General features: G+C 43.7%; 1 protein-coding gene across 1 annotated transcript; it reads right to left on the bottom strand.

Annotated features, from left to right (window-relative positions):
- Positions 1–354: 354 nt before the first annotated feature.
- Positions 355–504, bottom strand: Ctxnd2 (cortexin domain containing 2). Its single transcript, XM_060393344.1, has one exon. The coding sequence runs from the start codon at positions 496–498 to the stop codon at positions 355–357; it is 144 nt and encodes a 47-aa protein (XP_060249327.1). The 5' UTR covers positions 499–504.
- Between the last annotated feature and the right edge of the window lie 23935 nt (positions 505–24439).

Here is a 24439-nt window from a genome sequence, read left to right as displayed (position 1 = left end):
TTTCTCTCTGGTGAGATTTCTGTGTAAGAATCTTAAAGTTCTTATGTGCTTGTCACAGAACACAAGATCGGAAGGTTGAGAACCATGGAGGTAAGAGAATATAAAGTCTGTTCATACACACCAATATAAAAGATATGAAATCTTGTAATGGAGCATACTTTGTAGTCCTGGTACTTAGGAGGTGAAGGATACAGGAACATCAGGGGTCTGAGGCAAGCCCTGGATGTGTAAGGCCCTGATGCACATACTGTCTGTCCCCCCATAAAAAAGATCACAAGTCTCTTGTGAGAGGAATTGACCAGGTTTTATGGTTCTTCAGCTCAGAGATGAATCTGTGGCCTTATGAGGAATTCTTTATGACCTGGTCTCATGGGTATCCTTCATAAACTTTACACACCGAAAAACCATCACTATTAGAAACAGGAGCACAAGGACAACAAAGGCAATGGCAAAGCCTTTGTCCACATCAACTCCTTTGGACAGGCTCGAATCTTCCATGAGTTCACACACCTCTTACTGTCTTCCAGATGTAGCTACTTCCTCAGGCATATCTTCAGATTTGTTGTATTTCTAGAAAATAAAGAGCATAAACAAGTTGTTTTTTGTCTTGTGTGTGGAAAGTGAAGGGGCAAAGGGTTGAAAAAATATCGTCAAGATTGATTTAAAAGCCAGGCATGGTGGCCCATACCGTGATCTCAGCACTAAGGAGGCAGAGCCAGATTGAGCTGTAAGTTCAAGACTAGCCTGCCCTATGTGGCTCACCCTTGTTCCTGGTTGTCATTGGCCACCAGTTCCCAGGAACAAGAGATCAGATGCAACAAATAGGGTTCAGTGTGCCCCATGGGCACAAACAGAAGTACTCTTCCTGGACCAGCTTCAGGGAGGTAGATCAATTTTATTCTTGGTGAATGAGGGTCATATAGGGCTTTGGGGAGGGGTGGATATATCCCAGATGGGTGAATGTCAGTGTCTGAAAGGACAAGGCACTGAGATGCCTCATTAACACAGAGAGGCATTCTGGGAATCCCAGGCGCTTGCTGGCTGGTTTGTTGTAGGGAGAAAAGGAGGTAGATTTGTAATTTCCCTCAGGACTATGTGCCATTTCTCAGGTAGGTATGTGGGAGTCCAGGATACCCCAACCCAGGCAAAGAAAGGGAAGCAATGCTGACAAAAGGAGTCCCCCATTTTGCACGGAGCTCAGGGCTTTCCAGTAATGGTGAACTGCAACCTTAGTAGCAGGATTTTCTGACAGGTCTACCTCACAAGTTCTAGGTCAGCCAGAGCTACCCAGTGAGACTGTATCAAAAACAAAAGATTCTAAACATTCCAATTCTATATACCTCCCTAACTTTTCTTCTAATTCCTAAAATATCTATTGTACATTTTTCTACGAAATAGGATTTCACTATGTAGCCCTGGCTGGCCTTGAACTCATGGAGATCCTCTTTCCTGTTCCACTTGGGTGCTGGAATTGAAGACACTCACCACCATGCTTGGCTTCAACGTTATCCCTGTGTAAAGGTTTATTTCTATTTTTATATATGTGTGTGCCATGTGTGTTTGGTGTCCATGAAAGCTGAAGGATAAAATCATATCCCGTGCTCTAAGCACACATATGATATACATACATACATGCAAACAAATATTCATACACATTTTTTAAAAAGTTTAGAATTTCACCCATTTATGAGATCCTGTGTACTGCATGACCAAAGTGCCAGTGCAATGTGCTCACGGTAGGTATCATAGTACGACTGTTATGGAGTGTTGCAGGATATTTGATCCCATTGTGAACCCTGAGATTGTGAACTGTTTGGAGTGGTTCAGTCCTAACATGCACTTTTAATCCAAGAACTCTCTGTTTATTGTAAACAGGTGATTGTGGTGTGGCTCAGTCGTAGCACACACCTTTAATCCAAGAGCTTTCTGTACACAGGATTTAATAAAGTTAACCCTAGGTCAAGAGGTGGAGCAAGTAACCAGCTGACAGGGATTAGGCAGAAAAGAGGGAATGTGGGCTGAAGTATTTAAGAGAGCTTGGAGGAGGAGGAGCTTTTTGGTTTTTAGCTTCTGGCTTTTACCTCCTGGGATGTCAGGTGAGCTAGCAGGCCTTTTCTTCCTGGGTCATCAGCTGAGCTAGCAAGCTTTTGGCCTTGGGCTTTTTGGCTTTTGCTTCAGGACCTGAACTGAGTAGGAAGGTCAGCTGGCTGCTTTCTCTGCCTCTCTGAGATAGCAGGTTTTCAGCCCAACATCTGGCTCCTGAGTCTTCACTGGGAAAATTGAATAGTTTGGGATTTTTCTTTATTAATGATAACAATGGGGTACCCAACTGCTTTCTGATTAAACTTGAGGCATGTCCCACAGGAGGGAATTTATGATTGGTACTGTAAATCTGGCCAGAATCCTAGAACTAGACATAGACAACATAGACCCCATTGTGGAAGCCACTACGGTTTTGTGTTTGTCAAATTTTGACATGTTGTGCCCATCAAACTACTTTTATATTTATACTAATAGGCTAATGATCCTCTCTGTAGAAGAATTTTAATCCAGCAATATGGCTGCTCTGGCAAGGGATCACTTCCAAAGATCTTCTAGGGCTATGTGGTCCAGCTGGAATACAGACACACCCTGGATTACAGTATGATATGGCTGGAATACAGACACGCCCTTAGATATACCTTTAATCCCAAACAATGTAGGTAATGTTAGTTTGTAGAAGGAAACAACCACGTTTGAAAATGACATCTAATTATAGGATAGACAAAGAGACAAAAAGATTTCAGAATAGGATATTCCCAACTCTCACAAGAACAGATCGGAAGCTGGTGTGGTGGCCAAACCTCTAATCCCAGAACTAAGGGAGGCAGAGGAAGGCGGATCTCTATGAGGCCAGCCTGGTCTACAAAATGAGTCCAGGACAGCCAAGGCTACACAGAGAAACCCTGTCTCAAAGAAGAAAGAAAGAGAAAGAAAGGAAGGAAGGAAGGAAGGAAGGAAGGAAGGAAGGAAAGAAAGAAAGAAAGAAAGAAAGAAAGAAAGAAAGAAAGAAAGAAAGAAAGAAAGAGGAGTGAGGGAGTGAGGAAGGAAGAAAGGAAGGAAGAAAAGTGACTTAAGAGAGAACAGCACAAAGGGAGAGAGACAGTTTTACTGGAAGAGTTTTACAGACAGGTTAAAGAGAGAGCAACCTAGACACACAGATGAAAATAGAAAGAGCCAGAGAGTGAGAAGAAACCAGAAGATTAGAACAGAATGCTAGAGTTAATTTGAGGACAAGCAGAGCAATTCAGTTAGAAGCTGGAAGAAGCCGGTTTGAATCAGTCAGCTTAGAAAGGGGTCCTTAGGGACTGTCTCTGACATGAACTCAGTGGCTAGCTCTTTGACCACCTCTCCCTGAGGAGGAAGCAGCCTTACCAAGCCACAGTGGAAGACAATGCAGCTAGTTCTGATGAGACCTGATAAGCTAGTGTCAGATGGAGAGGGAGGAGGACCTCCCTTTTCAGTGGACTTGGAGAAGGGCATGGGAGCAAATGAGGGAGGGAGAGTAGGATTGGGAGGGAATGAGAGAGGGGGCTACAGCTGGGATACATAGTGAATAAACTGTAATTAATATAAAAATTAAAAAAAGAAAGGAGTCATTGCTGAGAAAAGCTGAGTTGAACCAGCCAGCCAGAGTTCAGAAAGAGCTAGAAAAGATGAGCTTGATCAGTAGTATGTCTCAGAGGTGAAAAACATTCTAGACCTAGATTAGTGTACAGATTAGCTTCCAGGACTAGGCCTAGGTTCGCAGATGGAGGCAGCAAGCTTCCAAGGTGGCAATTACATCAAGAGAATAAAAACTATTTGCACCTCTCAGTGGTGGGCAGAAGAAGCCTCATTTTGCAGTGGTTTGTGGTTCCTGCAGAGACCCCACTGGTCAAAGCTCTAAGAATAAGTGACTGTGTTAGGGATCATCCCTAAAGGGACACCTATATCATCCCCTCCAAGGTTCAGAGAACACTGTGGAAGATGAGCCTCAGAAAGCGTAAGAGCCAGAAGACGGGGAGGAAGGCTGCCTTTTTTTTTTTTTTTTTTAATTCACTTTACATACTGAACACACACCTCCCTCCTCTGCTCCTGGTCCCACCCTCCTACTTCTTTACCCTTTTCCTTATCCCCTTCTTCTCAGAAAAGGAGAGACATCCCCCACACACTTAACACCCACTCTGGTACATCCAGTCACACCTCTTCTACCGAGGCCAGACAAGGCATGGAAGGCTGACTTTTGAACATGGGGAGAGTATTGAACTCACTGCTCCATATTGTCTGTGATCACCTGCCCAGACCTGGATCGGATTGTATGGGTCAACACCGTCATGCATTTGGAGGAGGCTCATGGAGCCCACCCCTCCCTGAGGAGCTATTGGCAGGTGGGTGAGGGGGATGCATTTCTTTCGGTGGAACAGCTGCTAGCAAGCTGTCAGCGTCCTGGTAAATAATCTTCCACCAGTTCTCATGAAAGCAATTCTAATTGAACTCAATGGGCCTCATCTAAACTTGTATAGACATACATATACACAAGGCATGAATGTATTAGGGAGACTAAAAGAAGGTTCAGAGGCCTGGAGAGATGGCCCAGCGGTTAAGAGCACTGTCTGCTCTCCCAGAGGTTCTGAGTTCAGCTTCCAGCAACCACATGGTGGCTCCCAACCATCTATACTGAGATCTGATGGCCTCTTCTGGCGTTCAGGCATACATGCAGATAGAGCACACATATATAAAGTAAATAAATCTTAAAAGAAAAAAAAAAAGAGGAGGTTCAGAGGTTGGGGGAGAGGCCCAAGTGAAGGTAACAGAATGGATATGATCAAAATACAATATATGAATCCATGAAATTATAAAAAATAATTAACTAAACTTTACAAAGAAAGCGATGTGATCCATCGAAACAATTCTTAGAGCTGGTAATATCGCTCACTAGGTCAAGGTTAGCACATGCCTGTAATCCCAGAACATCAGAGGTAGAGATCGGAGGATCAGGAGTTCAAAGTCATCTACCTACATAACTGTAATGTATGTCTGTTAGATGGATGTTTAATGCATTTATGATAAGTGAAAGATGATTACAAAGGTCAAGCATGGTGGTGCACACCTGTGATCCCAGCACTCAGGGAGGCAGGGGCAGGCAGATCCCTGTGAGTTCCAGGCCAGCCTGGTCTACAAAGCCAGCCTAGGACTATGGTTCCAATCATATAAAACCCATTCTCTCTCTCTCTCTCTCATCCTGGCTGTCCTGGACTCACTTTGTAAACTGGGCTGGCCTCAGACTCACAGCAATTTGCCTGCTTCTGCCTCCTGCTTCTGTCTCCCAGAGTGCTGAAATTACAGGCATGTGCCACCACACCAGGCTAGCTTAGAGTATTTATTTCTGTGTATGTTTACAAAAAAATGATAAAAACTGTATAATGGAGAAATATACAGAAACAGGGAGTAGAATAATTATTGCTAAGGCTAGAGTTAAAGAATCTGAGTTTCTGACCAGGAGGCAGAGGCAGGAGAATCTCTGAGTTCGAGGCCAGCCTGATCTAAAACATGAGTCCAGGACAACCAGGGCTACAGACAATTCCTGTCTCAAAAGGCAAAACAAACAAATTTCAAAAACAGAAAACAACCAAAAAAGCCCAGCCCAGCTGCTTTAACTTTTTGCTCTTACAGATGATTCAAATTTTCATAGGTCTTCTCCCTCGAGGCCACAGATCCTCCAGGGAGAAGGAACAGAGAGAAAGAAACTGGGAGAAGAGGAGCGTTTCTCACTTAATGGACTGAGTGTGGCTACAGTGAGTCGATGGCCTGCTTGGACTCTGGTTAAATCTGGCTGTGTTTGAGTGAAGGGGATCTGTGGGCTTTTTGAGCAATGTTAAATCTTCATTCTGGACTGTCGTTGACCCTTTAAAAATAGCGCTCCTTCGCAGAGTGCAGTCACATGCCTCTAATCTCAGTGGGGTGGACATTGAGGCAGGGGGATACAGAGCTTCTCCTCCTTTGACCTCATAGCGAGACCTGTCTCCAACAACACACCTGGAATGGCTCGTTGCTGGTGGCAGTCACCTTCCGGTGCAGCTCAGGGTGCCTGAAAACTATGACACCCTTCAAGAGGAGTTGGTAGGCTTAAGGTTTGCAGAATCAGTCTCATTCTTTTCTTAGGCACATCTCAGCAGTGTTTGTAAAATCCCTGCTGGTACAGATGACAACAGTGGTTCCCCCCTCCAGATCCTCCAGCCAAATTTCATGTTGACACAGATAAATGTACACTCACTTTCTACCTCACTGAATCTTGACTAAAATGGGTTGACAAGTCCGGGGGCTACGGATCAGTGGGTTAAAGTGCTTGTGCAAGTGTGAGGATCTGAGCTCAGACGCCCAGCACCCACATGCAAGCCAGTAGCTGCGCCCTGTAATCACAGTGCTGGGCATAGCAGACTTGGGGTCTCCCTGGCCCTGGCCAGCCAGTCTAGCTGAAACGGCCACCTCTAGGCTTCAGTGAAAAATACTATCTCAAAAAGCGAAGGTAGGAAGCTGGAGAGATGGCTCAGTAGTTAGGAGCCCTTGTTCTTGCAGAGGACCCTGGTTCCAGTCTCGGAGCCCACACGGCAGCTCACAATTATCTTTAACTCTAGTATTACAGAATCTGAGGCCCTCTTTTGACCGTGGGCACCTGGCACTCAGCTGGTACACAGACATGTGTGTTAGCGCTCATCCACCTGAAACAAAACATATCTTTAAAACAAACGTGGAAGCTGTGTGAGGTGGTACATATCTTTAATCCCAGTACTTGGGAGGCAAAGGCAGGTGGATTTCTGTGAGTGTGAGGTCAGCCTGGTCTACAAGAGTGCTCCAGGACAGCCAGAGCTACACAGAGAGAACCTGTATCAAAACAAAACAAGTAACAAAAAACGAAGCCTCAAGACAATAAGGTGGAGAAGCAACTAAGTTAAACATCCTGATGGCATCTACCTCTGGCCTCCACAGGTAAACACACACACACACATACACACACACACACACACATACACACACACACACACACACATACACACACACATATACACACACACACATACACACACACACACACATACACACACACATACACACACACACATATACACACACACACATATACACACACACACACACATACACACACACAATCTTTAAAATTTTAGAAAGATGTGGGGCAGGGAATGTACCTCAGTGGAAGAATGCATACTCAGCATGTGCAAGGCCGTCTGCCCTCCTCAGAACCATACAAAAAACTAGATGTGGTGGCATACGGCTATAATCCCAGTTTTTAGGAGATAGAGGCACAGTGGCCAGGAGTTTAAGCTCACCCCCAACCACAAATGGTAGGCACTGAGGCAATTGTTCTGTGCCAGAATGTTTGTCTGGAAGGCAGAAGGCCCTGGGTTCAAGCTTTAACACCATAAAAATATGAAAAAATACAATCAAGTGTGCTGTTGTAGTAATCAAATATTCTAAACAAGAATGGAAACAACAAAAGTATTCTTTGACAGAACATATGTAGAAGGCTATTAAAATGAGACTCTATTTCAATTCCAAATGTGGTAGGAAAACCAACTTTATATATATATTTGGGGGTGACCTTGAAATACTGATTTCTGCCTCCACTTCCAAAATGCTGTGATTACAGACATACCCACCAAGTCTAGATTGTTTTGTTTGAGACAAGGTCTTGTAATACAGCCCTGGCTGACTCAGAGATTGCTCTGGGGACTTGAACTCTCCATGTCCCTCCTGTCTATGCCTCCTATGTGCTGGGATGACAGCCATAGGGCACTTTTTTTCCTTATAGATTACAGGTATTCTTGAGTTTTGCCCTTTTCTCTTAATGATGCATCTTGGAAGGGCTGGGGATGTAGTTTAGTGGTAGAATGCTGACCAGGCAAGTTGAAGACTTGGGGTTCAGTTTCTAGCACTGAAATAAAAAAATCAGGCTGGGTATAATTCCTATAGCTGCTGTTGTACCTGTAAACATAATTTCAGCTGCTTAATATTTGACAAAGATTCCAAAAATACAAGCTGAAAAAAGGAAAGAAAGCATCTTCAAAAAATGGTGCTAGGAAAACTGGATGTCCATATACAGAAGAATGCATTTAGACCCATATGTATTACAAATATGAACAAATTACTAACTCCCAATGAGAGAAAGACCTAAGCTTGAAGCCTAAACTGCTAAACCCCGAAACTGCTAGAAGAAATCACAGACAGTACCACACAGGCATAGGAAAGAGTTGCCTCAATGGGACTCAATTTGCCCAACAATTGACAAATGGGAACTCATACAGCTAAAAAGCTTTGGCATTGCTAAAGAAACAATCATTTGGATGAAGAGGAAGCCTACAAAATGGGAGAGAATCTGCCAATTACACATCTAACAGAGAATTAATATTCAGAATATATAAAGAACAGTGAAAAGCAAGACTCATTTGAAAATTGAGCCAGGGACCTGAACACAGAGTTCTTAGATGAGGAAAAAAAGGTGACGAAGAGATACCCCCAAAGTGGGTTGTTGCAATGGCTCCACCACTAAGAGTACCGGCTCCTCTCGCAGAGGACCAAGGTTGATTCCTTTGTCTTGAAATACAAACAAACATAACCACAGAACACACAGACTCTGGGCATCCTCAGCTCCGAGCTCTTACCCTCACTTTTCAGAGGAATTCACAAAAATCAAACCGTGAGGAAAAGACCCGGCACCACCATCCAAACCTGGAAAGAAGCAAGTGCCGGCACACCCGTGAGAGTGTTTAACTGGCTTTTTGGCCACACAAGGTAAAGCTAAAGTTTTGTTGCGAAAACTCTCTCTGGAGTAGGTATCACGCGTGAGAACAAGAAGTCATCCTCAGCTACTTAATGAGCATGCGACCAGCTGGGGCTGCATGAGATTCTGTCTCAAAAGACCAAAACAGGCGATAGTTATAAACAAACCCCCAAACCCAACCAAAACAGATGGTTATAAGCAAAATACAAACCCCTCCATTCACTATCCCCTCATAACAAGTTAGTGGATCTTGCCGGGGTATGTATAGGTATAGGTATATGTCACACACCTATACTCCCAGCACTCAGGGAGACAGAGGCAGGAGGATCTCTGTGAGTTCAGAACCAGCCTGGTCTACAAAACAAGACCAGGACAGCCAAAGCTACACGGAGAAACCCTGTCCTGAAAACAAAACAAACAACAACAAAAAAGAAGTTAGCAGCTCTTTCCAGTTGAGCAAATAGTTAAAACAAGACAAAACAAAATCCAAAAATCAGGGTGGTGAGGCGGCTCAGCCGGTGACCTGAGTTCAGTCAGCCACGTGAAAGTGGAAGGAGAAAATGGATTCCACAAGGTTGTCCTGTGACATCCATATAAGCACTATGACACCTGCACACACACACACACACACACACACTCACACACACATAAATACTCACACACACACACTCACACACAACGTGCATGACACAGGCACACCCACTAAGACTTTGTTTTTATTTTTTGAGACAGGGTTTCTCTGTGTAGCTATGGCTATCCTGGAACTTGCTCTATAGATCAGGCTGGTCTAGAACTCAGAGATCTACCTGCTTCAGCCACCACTGCCTGGCACTTTTTCAAGTCTTAAAAACAAAACAACAACAAAAACTAAGCATTAAAACAAAAAAGAAGTTGGATGGTGGTGGCACCTGCCTATAATCCCAGCACTCAGGAAGCTGAGGCAGGCAAATCTCTGCAAATTCAAAGCCAGCCTGGTCTACAGCACAAGTTCCAGGACAGCCAGGACTACATAGAGAAATTCTGTCCCAGAAAAAAAAAAAAAAAAAAAAAAAAGAAAAGGAAACAAACAAACAAACAAAAAACCTAATTGGAATTTTTGGGCTGTGAGATGCTAAACTCATCTGCTAACAGTATCAAGAGGACAGAATTGTCTTAGAGCATCAAAGGGAAATATGCCTCAGACTTTAAGAGCAAATTGGCCTAGAGCTCCTCCTGAGGGTCAGGAGGTGGAGATGGGTAGGTATCTGCTCTGCCCATGCACACATGCAGCATCCTTTTTAGAGATCTTTCCAAACAAGGTTATACACTTCCTGTGTGCTCTAAGCTGAGATGGTTCCTCGATCCTAATACCCGTTTTTATCAGTTTTGAGATTACCATACAAAACAATAAATCTTGTGATGGCAATCTTCTACGCCCCAACCCTTTCTAAAATAAGGCAGTGTGATTGCTTTCTCTTTCTGAATGATTCTTTTGTTGCTGTTGTTTTTCTTTTTTTCTTGTTTGTTTGTGGTTTTGATTTTCCCAGAAAGGGTCTCTCTGTGTAGTCCTGGCTGTTCTGGAACTCACTCTGTAGACCAGGCTGGTTTCAAGCTCACAGAGATCCTCCTGCCTCTGCCTCTCTAGGTGCTAGGACTAAAGACGTGCACCACCACCACTATTTTTTGCCAAATGATTCTTGTTTTTTGTTTGTTTGTTTGTTTTTGTTTTAAACAATGTCTCATGTAGACTAAGCTGGTCTAGAACTCACTATAAAACCCTGACTCTCTCAAGTCATATGAATTCCATATGACTTCTTTTTCCTAGTTCTGTGGGGGATGTCACTGAAATTTTGATGGGGATTGTGTTGGATCTCAAGACAGCTTTTGCTTTTGGTAATATATCTATTTTCACAATATTAATTCAGCCACTACATGATCAAGGTCATTTTGTTTTTTCAGTGTCTTCAGTATTTTTTTGCAGCAGATTCTCACTTCATTGTTTAGGTTTATTCTCTGGTAATATAGTTTTAATTTTTATATTATTTGAAGCTAAGTAGGATCATTTCCCCTGCAAGTTTGTTATTAGCATATTGAAAACTACTCATTTTTATATTGTATATTGTATCAATATTTGTATATTGATTTTGTATTATGTCCTTCTCCTGAAAGTATTTATCAGAGTGTCCTTAAGACCTGTCAAGAGTAGGTCATGTCGCCTATAAATCGAGATGACTTGATCTCTTTCTTTCCTACCTTCACTTCCTTCATCTCCTTCCTATTTATTGCGCTCTCTCTCTCGCTCTCTCTCTCTCTCTCTTTCTCTCTCTCTCTCTCTTTCTCTCTCTTTAAGACGTCAAGCACTGGGCTGGAGAGATGGCTTAGAGGTTAAGAGCAGTGGGACTGAGTTCAATTCCCAGCAACCACATGGTGGCTCATAACCATCTATGGTGAGATCTGGCGCCCCTCTTCTGGCATGCAGGCACATATGCAGTTAGAACACTGTATAAATAATAAATAAACAAATCTTTAAGACTTCAAACACTAGTTTAGGGTTGTGGCACAAGCTTTAATCCCAGCACTCAAGAGGCAAATGGGTTCGAGGATAACCTGGTCTTGAAGTACTGTATTGTTTAGAGCAAGGCAAGTTGGCTCTGGATTTTAAAAGAAATGCTCTCAGTTTTTCCAAAAAGATAAAGTACCTCCCTAATTTGTGACTTCCTTGTGACATGCTTCTCACCCCGTGTCATTCTAAGCTGCGTGTGTTCCACCAAGCATGCATTCTGTATATGTTTTCATTTCCTGTGGCCCCTTTCAGAATACCTCTCCAATCAGTCCCTGTCTCTTTAAGCTCTCTGCTGCTACGGTGCTCTGCGACATCAGAAGCCAGACTTCGTACATACACCGATTTCCTAAAACACACTCTAGTTCCCCTCCAAACCACACAGTGATCTGTTTCGTTTTTTGAGACAGGGTTTCTCTGTGTAGACTTGGCTGTCCCAGACTCACTTTGTAGACCAGGCTGGTTTCAAACTCACAGAGATCCACCTTCCTTTGCCTCCCCACATAGTGATCTTAATAAGTGTGAATTGATGAGTCTTTTGATCAAGATCCTTTGGCAATGCTCCACTGCCTCCAATCTCAGTGAGGTTCCAAGGCTCTCCACATTTGATCTGATTTTCCTCCTGTTTTGTTTTTTTAGTTTTTTATTTATTTATTTTTTTTTATATTTATCTTTTAGTGTTTTTTGTTTTGTTTTTTGAGGTGGGGTCTCTCTATACAGCCTAGCTATCGTGGAATTCTCTATGTTCAAGGCTGGACTTGAACTCAGAGATCCACCAGGTTCTGCCTCCTGAATGCTGGGATTAAAGGCATGCACCACCACATATGAACTTCCTTCTTTCCTTTTTTGTTTTTTTGTTTTGTTTTTCTGGCTGATCTGGACTTGCTTTGTAGACCAAGCTGGTTTTGAACTCACAGAGATCTACCTGTTTCTGCCTCCAAGTGCTGGGATTAAAGGTGTGTGCCACCATGCCTGGCTCCTTCCTTCCTTTTTCTTTTTTCTTTTTTCTTTTTTCTTTTACACATAATTTTTCTGTGTAGCTCTGGCTGTCCTGGAACTCACTCTGTTGACCAGGTTGGCCTTGAACTTATAGAGATGTAATTGCCTCTGCTTGGCTCACTTGGTCCTTCCTTCCTTCCTTCCTTCCTTCCTTCCTTCCTTCCTTCCTTCCTTCCTTCTTTCCTTCCTTTCTCCATCTTCTGTTTGTTTTTGAGATAGTGTCTCACTAAGTAGCCTTGTTCGTCCTGAAACTCACTATGTAGACAAAGCTCTAAACTCAGAGAGGTAGAAGTAGGAGGACTAGAAGGCTTGGTCTATGTGAAAGCCTGACTTAAAAACAACAAAAGGGGCTGGAGAAATGGTTAGGAGCACTGGCTGCTTTCCCAAAGGTCTGGAGTTCAATACCCAAGCACCCACATGGCAGCTCACACCTGTCTGTAACTCCAGTTTAAGGGGATCTAACACCCTTACCCAGACAACACCAGTGCATATAAGAAAAATTAAACCACCACAACAAAAGGCTCCAAATGAGGCTAACTTTAGAATTCAGAGCCTCAGAGAGTCGGGGTGTCATCGGGGTTCTGCCTTTATGTCCATGGCTCATCTCAACTCCACTTTCAGTGTCACTTTGAGCTCTCAGATTGGCTTCCATTATGGTCCAAAGAACGAGTCAACACAGGTCTGCAGTCTTTGTACTCAGGAGGCCAAGGAAAAGAAGATCAAAGCAAGTTTGAGGCCAGGCTGGGTTACATAGTGGATTTCAGGCCAGCCTGGGCCAAAGGGATCCCGCTCCCTGCTTCACCAGCTCCCCACAAAACAATGAGTTTCTGGGTTCATAAAAGGTGTACCTCACAGTACCCTTCAAGTCATCTCTCCCTTCTCCACTCTCCAGGACAAAAGAATATTTTCATATGAACAAGGATTTCTAATTTTGAGCACTGTAAATGAAAGTCTGTCTGTCTGTCTCTCTCTCTCTCTCAAACACACACAAATAAAATGAGAATAAATACAAATACCAAAAATAACTGCCATAGGAATAGTTAGCCTCACAAACAGGCAGAAGCCAAGCCAGATCTGAGGAAACAAAGCGTGAGCACAGGAACGGTCTGCTTAGGACAATGACAGCAGTAGGCATTGTTGCCAGCAGACATTCCTAGGACTGAGGACTGCTGTCATCACTGGACACTGCTGTCGCTGCCATGCCTGAATTATAAATTGTGTCATTCAGTATTCCATTCTAGCCAGGGCATCACGTTGGTCAAAGCTAAGTCATGAAACAGCATCTTCTCTGCCAGAGTGTAGCAGAGGGAATGTCTGGCCACTGTAGCCTGCTGCCTTCTAGAGCAGAAATGAGGTTTTGTCTCACAAAGATTCACACATGAGGAAAAATCTTCCCAGTAGGGAGGAATTTTGGATGTCGGATCAAAACAAAGCAAAACAAAATGAAACAACAGCAACCAAGGCAGGAGTTAGAGGTGGTTCCGTGGCTAAGCGCACCTGCTCCTTCAGAAGACCTGAGTTTGGCTCTAGCAGTCTTGTCAGGTGGCTCACAACTGCCTGTGGGCCCCTTCTAGGGGCAAGTCTGACTCACAGAGTGCTCACCCATGCACGCGCAGACACACACAAACAAAACAGGAATAATCACACAGTGCTCACCCATGCACGCGCAGACACACACAAACAAAACAGGAATAATTTTTTGTAATGACAAATGTCAACCTTTTGGTCTTGTCCCTAGACCAGTTAGTGGTCTTGTCTTTTTTTTTTTTTTCTTTTTTTTTTTTTTTTTTTTTATCAGTTACATTTTATTAACTCTGTATCCCAGTCGTGTCCCGATCCCTCATTCCCTCCCAGTCCCTCCCTCCCTCCCTCCCTCATCTCCACCGTGCCCCTTTCCAAGTCCACTGATGGGGGGGACCTCCTCCCCATTCATCTGATCCTGTTTTATCAGGTATCTTCAGGACTGGCTGCAAAGCCCTCCTCTGTGGCCTAACAGGACTGCTCCTCCCTTCGGGGGTGGGGAGCTTTTCTTTCTTTTTTACTCTCTTTTTTGGGTTTTTTTGAGCCAGGGTTTCTCTGTTTCACAGAGCCCTGGCTGTCCTGGACTCATTTTGTAGATCAGGTTGTCCTCAGACTCACAGAGCTCCACCTGGTTCTGCATATGTAGCACTGGGATTTAAGGGCTTGTGCCACTATCACCAGGTTCATGTGCTATTTCTTTTCTTTTCTTTTCTTTTCTTTTCTTTTCTTTTCTTTTCTTTTTAAGATTTATTTATTTAGTATGTATACAGTGTTCTGCCTGCATGTAGGCTTGCTCACCAGAAGAGGGCACCAGACCTCATTATAGATGGTTGTGAGCCACCATGTGGTTGCTGGGAATTGAACTCAGGACCTTTGGAAGAGCAGCCAGTGCTCTTAACTTCTGAGCCCTCTCTCCAGTCCGTGTGTGCTATTTCTAAAGGAAGATTTACTGTGTTTTTATTTTTGTGTGTTTATGTGCACATGTGTAGGCACCCAAGGAGACCAGAAGAGGGCATCAGATTCCCTAAAAAGTGGGGTTACTGATGGTTGTGAGCCACCTGAACGTGTGCTGGGAACCAAACTGGGGTCCACTAGAACAGCAAGTGCTCCTTAACACGGACACACTCTCTAGCCCCCAGTGGTTTTGTTTTGTTTTTTTGTGAGTCATTCTTACTAAGTAGCTCAACCTAGACTTGAACTCACCATGCTATTCAAACTGACATCACACTTGTAATCTTTCCATCTCAGCCATCACAGTGCTAGGACTGTGAGTGTGCTGTGACACTTCTGGCTCAGCTGTGTGCTGATTAAAGGAGAGTGAAGAAAGGAGTGGAGGAAAGATGCATCTCTGACCAGGCATGGTGGCAATTGCACAGATGCAGTCCCAGCCCTGGAAACATAGCTGAGGCCGAAGGTTTGCAAGTTCAACCCTGGGATACATAAAAAGGACCTGTCTCAAGAAAAAAAATTCAGGTATACCTCAAAACATGGGAAGGTTGGGGCTGGAGAGATGGCTCAGCCGTTAAGAGTGCTTGCTGCTCTTGCAGAAGACTAGGCTTGGTTCCTGCCACCCACACAGTTGTGAAGTGGCTCAGCCCTAGCACACAACTTTAATACAACACTTTTCTGTAAATAGGATTAAATAAAGTTAACCCTACCTCAAGAGGCAGAGCAAGTAGCCAGCTGACAGGGATTAGACAGAAGGAAGGGTATAGACAGCGGGGTGTTTAAGAGACCATAGAGAAAAAGGGTTTTCCTTCTGGGGTGTTGGCTCATTAGGAAGATCAGCTGGGTGCTTTCTCTGTCTCTTGGAGATTGTAGGTTTTCACCCCAGCGTGTGGCTCCCCAGTCTTTATTGCTAAAATCAAATGATTGGGATTTTCTTTCTTTATAACAACACCGTAGCCTGGCTGTCCTGGAACTCACTCTGTAGACCGGGCTGGTCTTGAACTCACAGAAATCCACCTCCTCTGCCTCCCAGGTGCTGGGATTAAAGGCAACTGCCATAATCATCTATCTGAGGCAAGAAGATAGAGGCAGGTAGATCTCTGAGCTCAAGGCCACCCTGGTCTATAGTGTGAATTCAGGACATCCAGAACAACACAGAGAAACCCTGTCTTGGGGAAAAAAAAAAAAAAAAAAAAAAGGAAAAAAACAGTACTCACGCAAATGCGCAGGAGAAATATCATCACGTGGGAGGGGAAGTTAGGAGTTACTAAGAGCAAGGTCTCTGCAGTTGAAAACCACCCAGGGAAGCTAACTGAAATGACTGTGTGTGAGAAAGGGAAGAACTAGAGACAGTGGAATGTTTGACATTGTGAAGGAAGAGATCACAGAAGGGTCATAAGTAGAGATTCTGAATCAGGCAGGGTCAGGGTCATAGAACTGAGGGGAGAGAAAAACACAACACAGAGCTGGAAACTGCACTATTCAGAAACTATAAAGCATAGAACCAACCACCTTCGATGATTTTCTTTCTCCTCACCTAAGGCATGGGGATCTTTTGGACCCTGAATCAAAGACCTTTTCATTTACTCATTAAGACTTCTTACTCAGATCTGCAAGGCTCAGAACTCTCTTTCCTCTCTCCCCAAAAGTGAAAATAAACATACCCTTGGCTCTTATTTTCATGTGCAAAGTTCTAGACTTTAAAGGACCTGATGTTTACAAATATCTCTTTAATAAAAAGAATATAAATGTTTAAGTACAAAACCAAATAAAGATGTTTTGCTGTTGCTATTTTGAGACAAGCTATCACACTGGAACTTGCCTTGTAGTCCAGGCTGGCCTCAAACTAGTAGTAATACGCTTAACCAAGACACCTAAACTCTAAGTTTGTGGCGGCTAAGTGTGAGCCGCCACACTCAGATCTAAATAATAGTTTAAGTGGAAAAAAGTCAATGAGTTGTTGGCAAAGTGTCCTGAAGGCAGAGGTATGAGGGTATAGGTGGGCTTTACAACAGAAGTTCCAGGCCAGTGGGGGCTCTGCTTCCCAAGTGCCATGGTTAAAATGTGTGCCACCCGCCTAAAATTTATTTCTTATTTATTCATTTACTAATTATTATTAATTTATTTACCTTTACCTTGTGTGCATTGGTGTTCTGCCTGCACGTATGTCTATGTGAGAGTGTCAGATCTTGGAGTTACAGACAGGTGTGAGCTGCCACGTGGGTAACTGGGATTTGAACCAGGGTCCTCTGGAAGAGCAGCCAGTGCTCTTAACCACTGAGCCATCTCTCTAGCCCACCAACTAGTTTCCTAATTTTTAAATTACTTTTATTATACGTGTATGAGTGTTTGTCTGCATGTACGTCTGTTTAGTCTTGCACACAGTGCCTGTGGAGGATAGAAAAGTGGATCCCTAGAACCGGAGCCACACAGGGATATGAACTATACGTGGTTTCTGAGAACCGAACCTGGTTCCTCTAAAACAGCAGCCAGCGCTCTTAACTGGTGAGCTATCTCTCTAGCCCTAATTTTTCAATTAAAAAAAACTATTTTAATTTATATTTTGATTTTTTTCCAAGACAGGGTTTCCTTGTATAGCTCTTGCTTAAAGGCCTGCGCCATCGCCTCCTGCCATAATTTCTTAAGTTTTAGCTTTGCTTGTTCTGTTGCAATTTCTTCTGACACAAAATATTCCATTTTGAAGGAAGGATCCTCAATATATATGATGTTAGAGAGGAAAGTGAAATGTTCCTTAAAACTCAAAAAACTGAAACTGACCAGATGCATTTGGTTCCATCTTCCTTAAATTTGCATGTACTGAGAATTCTGGAATTCTTGAATTTTGGATTAAAAAAAAAACAAAACAAAACAAAATCACATACACAGAAATAAAGCCAGGCATGGTGGTGCATGTCTTTAATTCCAGCGCTCAGGAGACAGAGGCAGACAGAACTCTGTGGATTCAACACTAGCCTCGTCTACAAAGTGAGTCCAGGACAGCCAGCGCTCTTGTTACACAGAGAAACACTGTCTCAATTCCCGCTGTCCCCCCCCCCCAAAAAAAAAAAAAGTATAGAATGTACTTTTGTTTTAATCCCAGATTTGGGGATGAGGGGTTGCTTCAGACTGTCCGCAGTCTGGTCTTTTACATAATCTTTAAAAGGTTGTTTATTTTAAGTGTGTGTGTGCCTGAGTGTGTATGTGTGTGTACCACATGTGTTTGGTAATCCTTATGGGTCAGAAGAAGGCCTCGGATGCCCTGGACCTGGAGCTACAGGCAGTTCTGAGGTTCCTGCTCTAGCTGAGGCGTGTTTTACTTGAGCGATTGTGTGATGTTTGGAATCCTGGGAACTTCTCAGAGGGTACATAAACGCAAGAGCTCTGAAAGGCAGGGGTGGATGGTTGTTGGCTGCTCATGGAGGCTGGATGAGTGTGTTAGTAGCTGTGGTCAAAGAAGAATCAAAAGGAAAGAAATTGGATTCAGGGGTTTCCCTAATTCCTCTCTCTCTCTTCGATCCTTGTTTTCCTCCCATCTAGGGTTAGGGTGTAAACCAACGGGAGAAATGGTGGGCGAAAGAAAAACCCACAAGTAGCAAAGAGCAGCTACACTTGCATCCGTAAGTGTAAGGATCATGGAGAGGAGGTCTCAAACAAGCTGAGCTGTCTAGAACAGGCTCATACTACTTACTAGTCGAGCATCAGGGACGAGGGAAAAAAAACCCAACAAAAATAAACCAGCTGAGCAGCCTAGAAGAAACGCTCCAACTTGTCCAGTTGCCTGCTGGTTGCATGATGAGCTGCAGGTTTCCAGCTTGTGTGAGCTGTCACTTACGCTGAGGTGCTTTGGCTCAAAGACAGCCGTCTTCCAGCCATTTCCGTTCCTGTGGGTGACCCTTCATTCATGGGCCTGTTCACGATTCCAAGAAAGGTTCACCAAGCTGGACTCTGGAGGCATCCTTGCTTTGGTCTGTCGTTCCCTGTATGGGGTGAGAAGACATTTGTCCACATCTCCCCAGAAATAGTGTCAACACCACTACAAAATGAGAAAGCACGATTTTCTAGAATTTGTTTGGTGTGTCAGGGAATGTTTTATTGGCTTCCGGGGTAACCGTGACTAGAGTTACATTAGTGTACGAGCACAGGCAGGTTTTTACTGTTACCGTCACTATTAGCACTGTCTTTTGGAGGCACCGCTCTCACGGGATAGTTTTTGACTGGCCTAGAACTCACTATTAAATCAAGCAAAGGTCCACGCCTCTGCCTCTCCAGTGCTAGGATTAAAGGCATGCACCTACACAACCAGGCACATCACAGACGGTTTGTAACTGAAGACAGCCTTCAAGGTTTTGTCATAGTCTAAGTGGAAAAAAAAAAAACACAGAGTAACCTCAAAACTCAAGCATTCAACTTGAGGGAAAGCAGGAGTTGCCCTCAAGTGCCTTAAGTTCTGGAAAGTATTTCCGCATTGTGTTGCAACACTAGGATGTGGTCTGTAATGTTTCCAATAAAGTGTTAGTCACTGTGTGTGTGTGTGTGTGTGATGAGTAGTGAAAATTATTACATGTTAGAAAATAAACCCTAGAGGGTCACGGCATTTTATATCATAGTCTGGTCTTTTACAAAATCTTTAAAAAGTTGTTTAAGTGTGTGTGTGCCTGAGTGTGTGTGTGTGTGTGTGTGTACCACATGTGTTTGGTAGTCCTTATGGGTCAGAAGAAGGCATCAGATCCCCTGCAACTTGAGCTACATGCAGTGCTGAGGTACCATGTGGGTACTGGGAACAGATCCTGGGTGCCCTTAACCACTCAGTCATCTCTCTAGCCCCTTCTGAGAAAATATTAGTGTTCCTTTCTGATATTAGAAAGCATGAATTTGGAAGCTGGGTACTCTGGTGCCTGCCTTTAGTCCCAGCATTTGGGAGGCAGAGGCAGGTGGGTCTTTGTGTTCCTGTGTTCAAGGCCAGCTTGGTCTACAGAGTGAGTTCCAGGACAGCCAAGACTACACAGAGAAACCCCCCTCCCCCCAAGAAAAAGAAAGAAAGAAAAGAAAAAGAGAATGAAATGGCTTTGGGATTGAAAAGATGGCTCTGACGTTAAGGTTGCGGACGTCTGCTCCCCAGAACACTGAGTGTTGTTTAAAGAATGAAAAGACTAAATCACATGATTTTTTTTTTTTTTTTTTTTTTACCAATGAAGACTCAGATGCTGGGGTGAAAACCTGCTAGGTCAGAGAGGCAGAGAAAGCACCCAGCTGACCTTCCTACTCAGCTCAGGTCTTGAAGGGAAAAATCAAAAGCCAAAAGCTCAAGGCTTGCTAGTTCAGCTGACAGCCCAGGAGGAAAAAGCTAAAAGACAATAAGCTCCTTTTTCTTCTTCACAGTGTTTCAAACACCCCTCAACTCAAAGTCCCTCCTATTCTTTATTCCCTACTGCTGGTTTCTTGCTCCACCTTTTGACCTACAGTTAACTTTATTAAATCCTGTGTAGAGAAAGCTCTTGGATTAAAGGAATGTGCTAGGGCTGAGCCACACCAAAATCACATGTTAACAATAAACAGAAAGTTCTTGGATTAAAAGTGAGTGTTAGGGCTGAACCACACCAAACAAAAGAGGCTTTTGCAGTTCACAGTCTCAGGGTTCACAGTCAGATCAAATGTCCTGCAACATGAGAGAATACATCTCTGTCCCTTTATATTCCCCACCACGGTAGTTTGTGACAACTAAAGGAAATTTAATAATGCTGACCTCCATCACGGGAACAAATACACACAAAGTACAGCCTACAAGAGGGTGCACACAGGTGTATGCAAACACCATGCCATTTTACGTAAGAGACTTGAGTATGCACAATTCGTTATCCGTATATACTGAGGGTCACTACTGTCCCTTTGTAATGGTTTTCACTACAGTCCTAGGGATCAAATTCAGGCCAGCAGACTTGGCTAGAAGAGTCCTGATCCCCTCAGGCATCTCACTTACTTACCGATAATCATTACATGTATTTGTTTACTTAATGTGCACACGTGTGTGGCTTAACCCACAGAGCCATCTTTCTTGTCCCAGGGTTTGCCTTAGGGCTTTTAGTTCCTTGAGATTTCGGTCAACCATGATCCAAAGCTATTAAGTGGAAAATGTCAGAAGTAAACAATGCACACGCTTTCATCTGCATGCCATTTGAGTAGTAGGGTAAGATCGGATACCTCCCTGCTGGAGGTAATGAGCAGTAATGAAGCATCCTTCCCCAGCATGTCCAGCGTGAGCACGGCTCGTGTGTGCAGGAGCCGTCTCGCTACGCTCCATTCACACCGTCCTTATTTCATGCAATGCTGGCCTCAAGGCTTGTGGGGAATGTTGAGGTAAGCCTTTTGGAGGCTCACATGGAATGGTGAGCGAAGAGTCAGCGACTCCTATGATTCTCTACTAGGGACTCCTAGCACACTAGTGAAGTCTCAAAATGGACACGAGGCCGGGGCGGCGACTCCTTCCCCCTTCTTTACGGAAGTCTCCTATGGTGACCTTGCTCAGCCCCCTTCTCCCACATTTCCTTATAGTCGCACCAACCTGATTGACGGTTACTGGTGCTCGAGGCTAGCATGGGATGGTCTGATTGGCCTTTCAGTCGTTTAAAGGCTCTCACACTGGCTAAGGAAGCTTTATCTGCACCTTGGAGCCTGATCTCCGGAGTCTGAGTCCCGGAATTCTCCGTGGGCTCTGCCGCTACTCACCCTGCTTCCCGATCCCCACGAAAGCTCAAGGTTAGTCACGCCGGCAATTTCAGTGTGCTGAACAAAGCCACAAAGTGCTTTCCTGTTGTCTTTTTTCTTTCGGCAGAGTTTGAGATTTTATAATAGTATTTTAATATAGACTTAAGCAGCGGGGCTATGAGAAACAGAGACACTCAGAAGAAAATAAGACCAAAAGAGAACTTGTCTGGGCTTCTCACAGGCAAGTTGTGATTTTTGTGTGTGTGTGTGTGTGTGTGTAGGGTGTGGGGGTTGGGTGCTCAGGTCTTGCCTGGCTTTCAGCTCAGACTTGGTCATCCTCTTGCTCAGTTTCCCCAAGTATTGGGACCACAGGCATGTGCTACCCTGCTAAGAGCCAAACAAAGGCCTCCTCCCTTGAGCAAAGGGAACCCATTGTGAACCCCAAGATTGTGAACTGGAAAACTGTTGATTGTCCTCCTGCCCAAGGGCTAAGGAGAACCGTACAGGGATCACACATCCCAGGAACAGCTCATGGCTAGTTCAACTTTAATTCCAGAGAACAAAGGTTATACACCCTTAGGGGAGTGGCGTGGGCGGGTGGAACTCCAAGAAAAATTCCCAGAATTCCAAACCTCACACAATCACAGAAACTACCTGCAGTTGGCAAAACTAGAGCACGAGGCAAATCATAGCCATCTGCTACAGACAGCCCGAAACAGCTCCACATCCCACACCTGGGATTAAAACGATAACATTCTTATAATATTTCTGTGTTTTTAAAGAAACTACAATTCCAAAATTTTCTCTATTTCTCTTCCTTAAGAAAGAGTCTCTCATTGCCTGACCTCACCAACTAGGCTAAGCTGGCTGGCCAGCGAGCTCCAGGGATCCTCCCGTTCCCACCTTTTCAGCCCTGGGGTTGCAAACATGGGCCTGGCATTTTTTACCTCGCGTTCTGGTATTTCATGCTTGTGGAGAGACTGAGCCATCTCCCCAGCTTCCATGTCTTTCTTAAACCAGAGATTAAGCCATGAGCCTTCCTTTTGCTTGGCAAGCACCACACCAACCAACTAGACCATAACCCCACCAACCTTCCTTATCTTCCTAAAAACAGATGAGGAATAGGTCATTGTTTGAGCAAGCTACGAAATTACCAATTTCTAGAAACAGAAATCTACATTGTTTCCAAATCTTCTCCCCTCTTTTTTCCTAGTCCTTCTTTGTTTTTCTCTCTCCTTCCTTTTTTCTTCAGTTCTTTGAGAGGGTCTTATGTAGCTAGTCTTAAACTTCTGATCTTCTTTCCTCCCTCATTCCCAGGCTAGACTTAAACTCAATAGGGAGTCAAGGCTGATGCTGAACGAACCATTTATCCTCCTGTCTCCATTTCCAAAGTGCTGATATTATGTGCATCAGTTTTTGTGCTCCACTTTGCTTCCTACTGATAAGACCCACGATCCCTTAAAGAGAGACACACTTTGGGGCTAGAAATGTCAGTGAGTGGTCAAGAGTACTGGCTCCTCTTGCATAGGACCTGTGTTTGGTTCCCAGAACATACGGAGTATTTCACAAACGTCTGTAAGTCCAGTTTAAGGGGATCTGACACACTCTTGTGGAATCTACAGGCGTGAGGCACACATGTGGTACACATACATGGGGTTTCCATCTGGGTACCAGCTTCTTGCAGCTCTGCATGTGGCATGGTGTGAGGCCAGCGTAAGGAGAAGAGAGCTTGCTTCAATTTTGCAATCGGAAAGACTGTTCTTTTGCAATGCTCAGTGTTAAAACAGATGGGGAAAGAAACTGACTAGTTCTGTACTGAAAGTAATTATACACAAAGATGAATAGGCACAAAGAAGCAAAGAAGGAAGCAAGAGAAATACACAAGATGAAACTCCTCCAAAGGAAGGAAACACAGAAAATGGAGATATCTGAACCGAACCTTGAGGAGGAGCCAAAGCCTGAGCAAAACCAGAGTAGGAACCCCAAGAAGAGAAAAAAAGTAATCAAAAGAAACTTTTATGGAAAGGCTGATTTAAGATGTTTAGGGGCTCGAAGCGGATGGACACAGCTGGCATTTAAGCAATGAAGATACGCGGAGAGGGTGAACGGAGTAGATGAGGTCAGTAGTGTGAGAGACAAATATGCAGCGACTCCTTGCAAGGCAAATTGAAACCACCCTTCCTCTTATGGAACGGAGTTGGCTTGATTTCTGTTCTATCTGATGTCACCATGGCAATACAGGTTTTTTATTAGCCTTTTCTTCACATAGTTTAACATGTCTTCCTACTTTGAATCTGTTCCTTGTTAGTGGTTTTAGATGGATCTCTTCTTATCTTGTTTTTGATTATATTTGGAACTGGCCTCCAAGTCTCTGGCTTTTAATACGAGAGTGTTACTAGTTTATATAAACAAAAAGAGCTTTTGCTAGGATACAAATTGAGAGGTTAAAAAGTAGTATAGAATATTGGTGAAACACAAGAGTCCCTTTGATTACACAAATGTCCGTAAAAACTCGTGCCATTGACCATACAAGCCCAGTGGTAAAATTATGATTTTTTTTTTCTGTTTATTTGTATTTTCCACGTTCCTAAAACGAACTCATGTATTTTTGCTAAAAATAATGTAAGTTTTATAACTAGGGCTGGAGAGATGGCTCAGTGATCAGAATCCCTTGTTGCTCTTGAAGAGGACCTTGTTTGGTGTGGCTCACAAGCATTGATAATTCCAGTTTCTGTGTATCCTGCCCACTTGTGTCTGACCTCTGTGAGTACCAAGCAAGCATATAGTATACATACATACATATATATAAAACATACACACACAGATGTTAATTTCACTGAGTAAAAATAAAGACCATTTTCCAGATTCTGTCTCTGTCTCTCTTTCTCTCTTTGTTTTGTTTTTCAAAA

This window comes from Meriones unguiculatus, chromosome 10, assembly GCF_030254825.1.
Source record: "Meriones unguiculatus strain TT.TT164.6M chromosome 10, Bangor_MerUng_6.1, whole genome shotgun sequence".
In the NCBI taxonomy this organism is placed as follows: domain Eukaryota; kingdom Metazoa; phylum Chordata; class Mammalia; order Rodentia; family Muridae; genus Meriones; species Meriones unguiculatus.
Note: the sequence above shows the minus strand (reverse complement) of the source record. Positions and strands in the feature narration are given on the sequence as shown.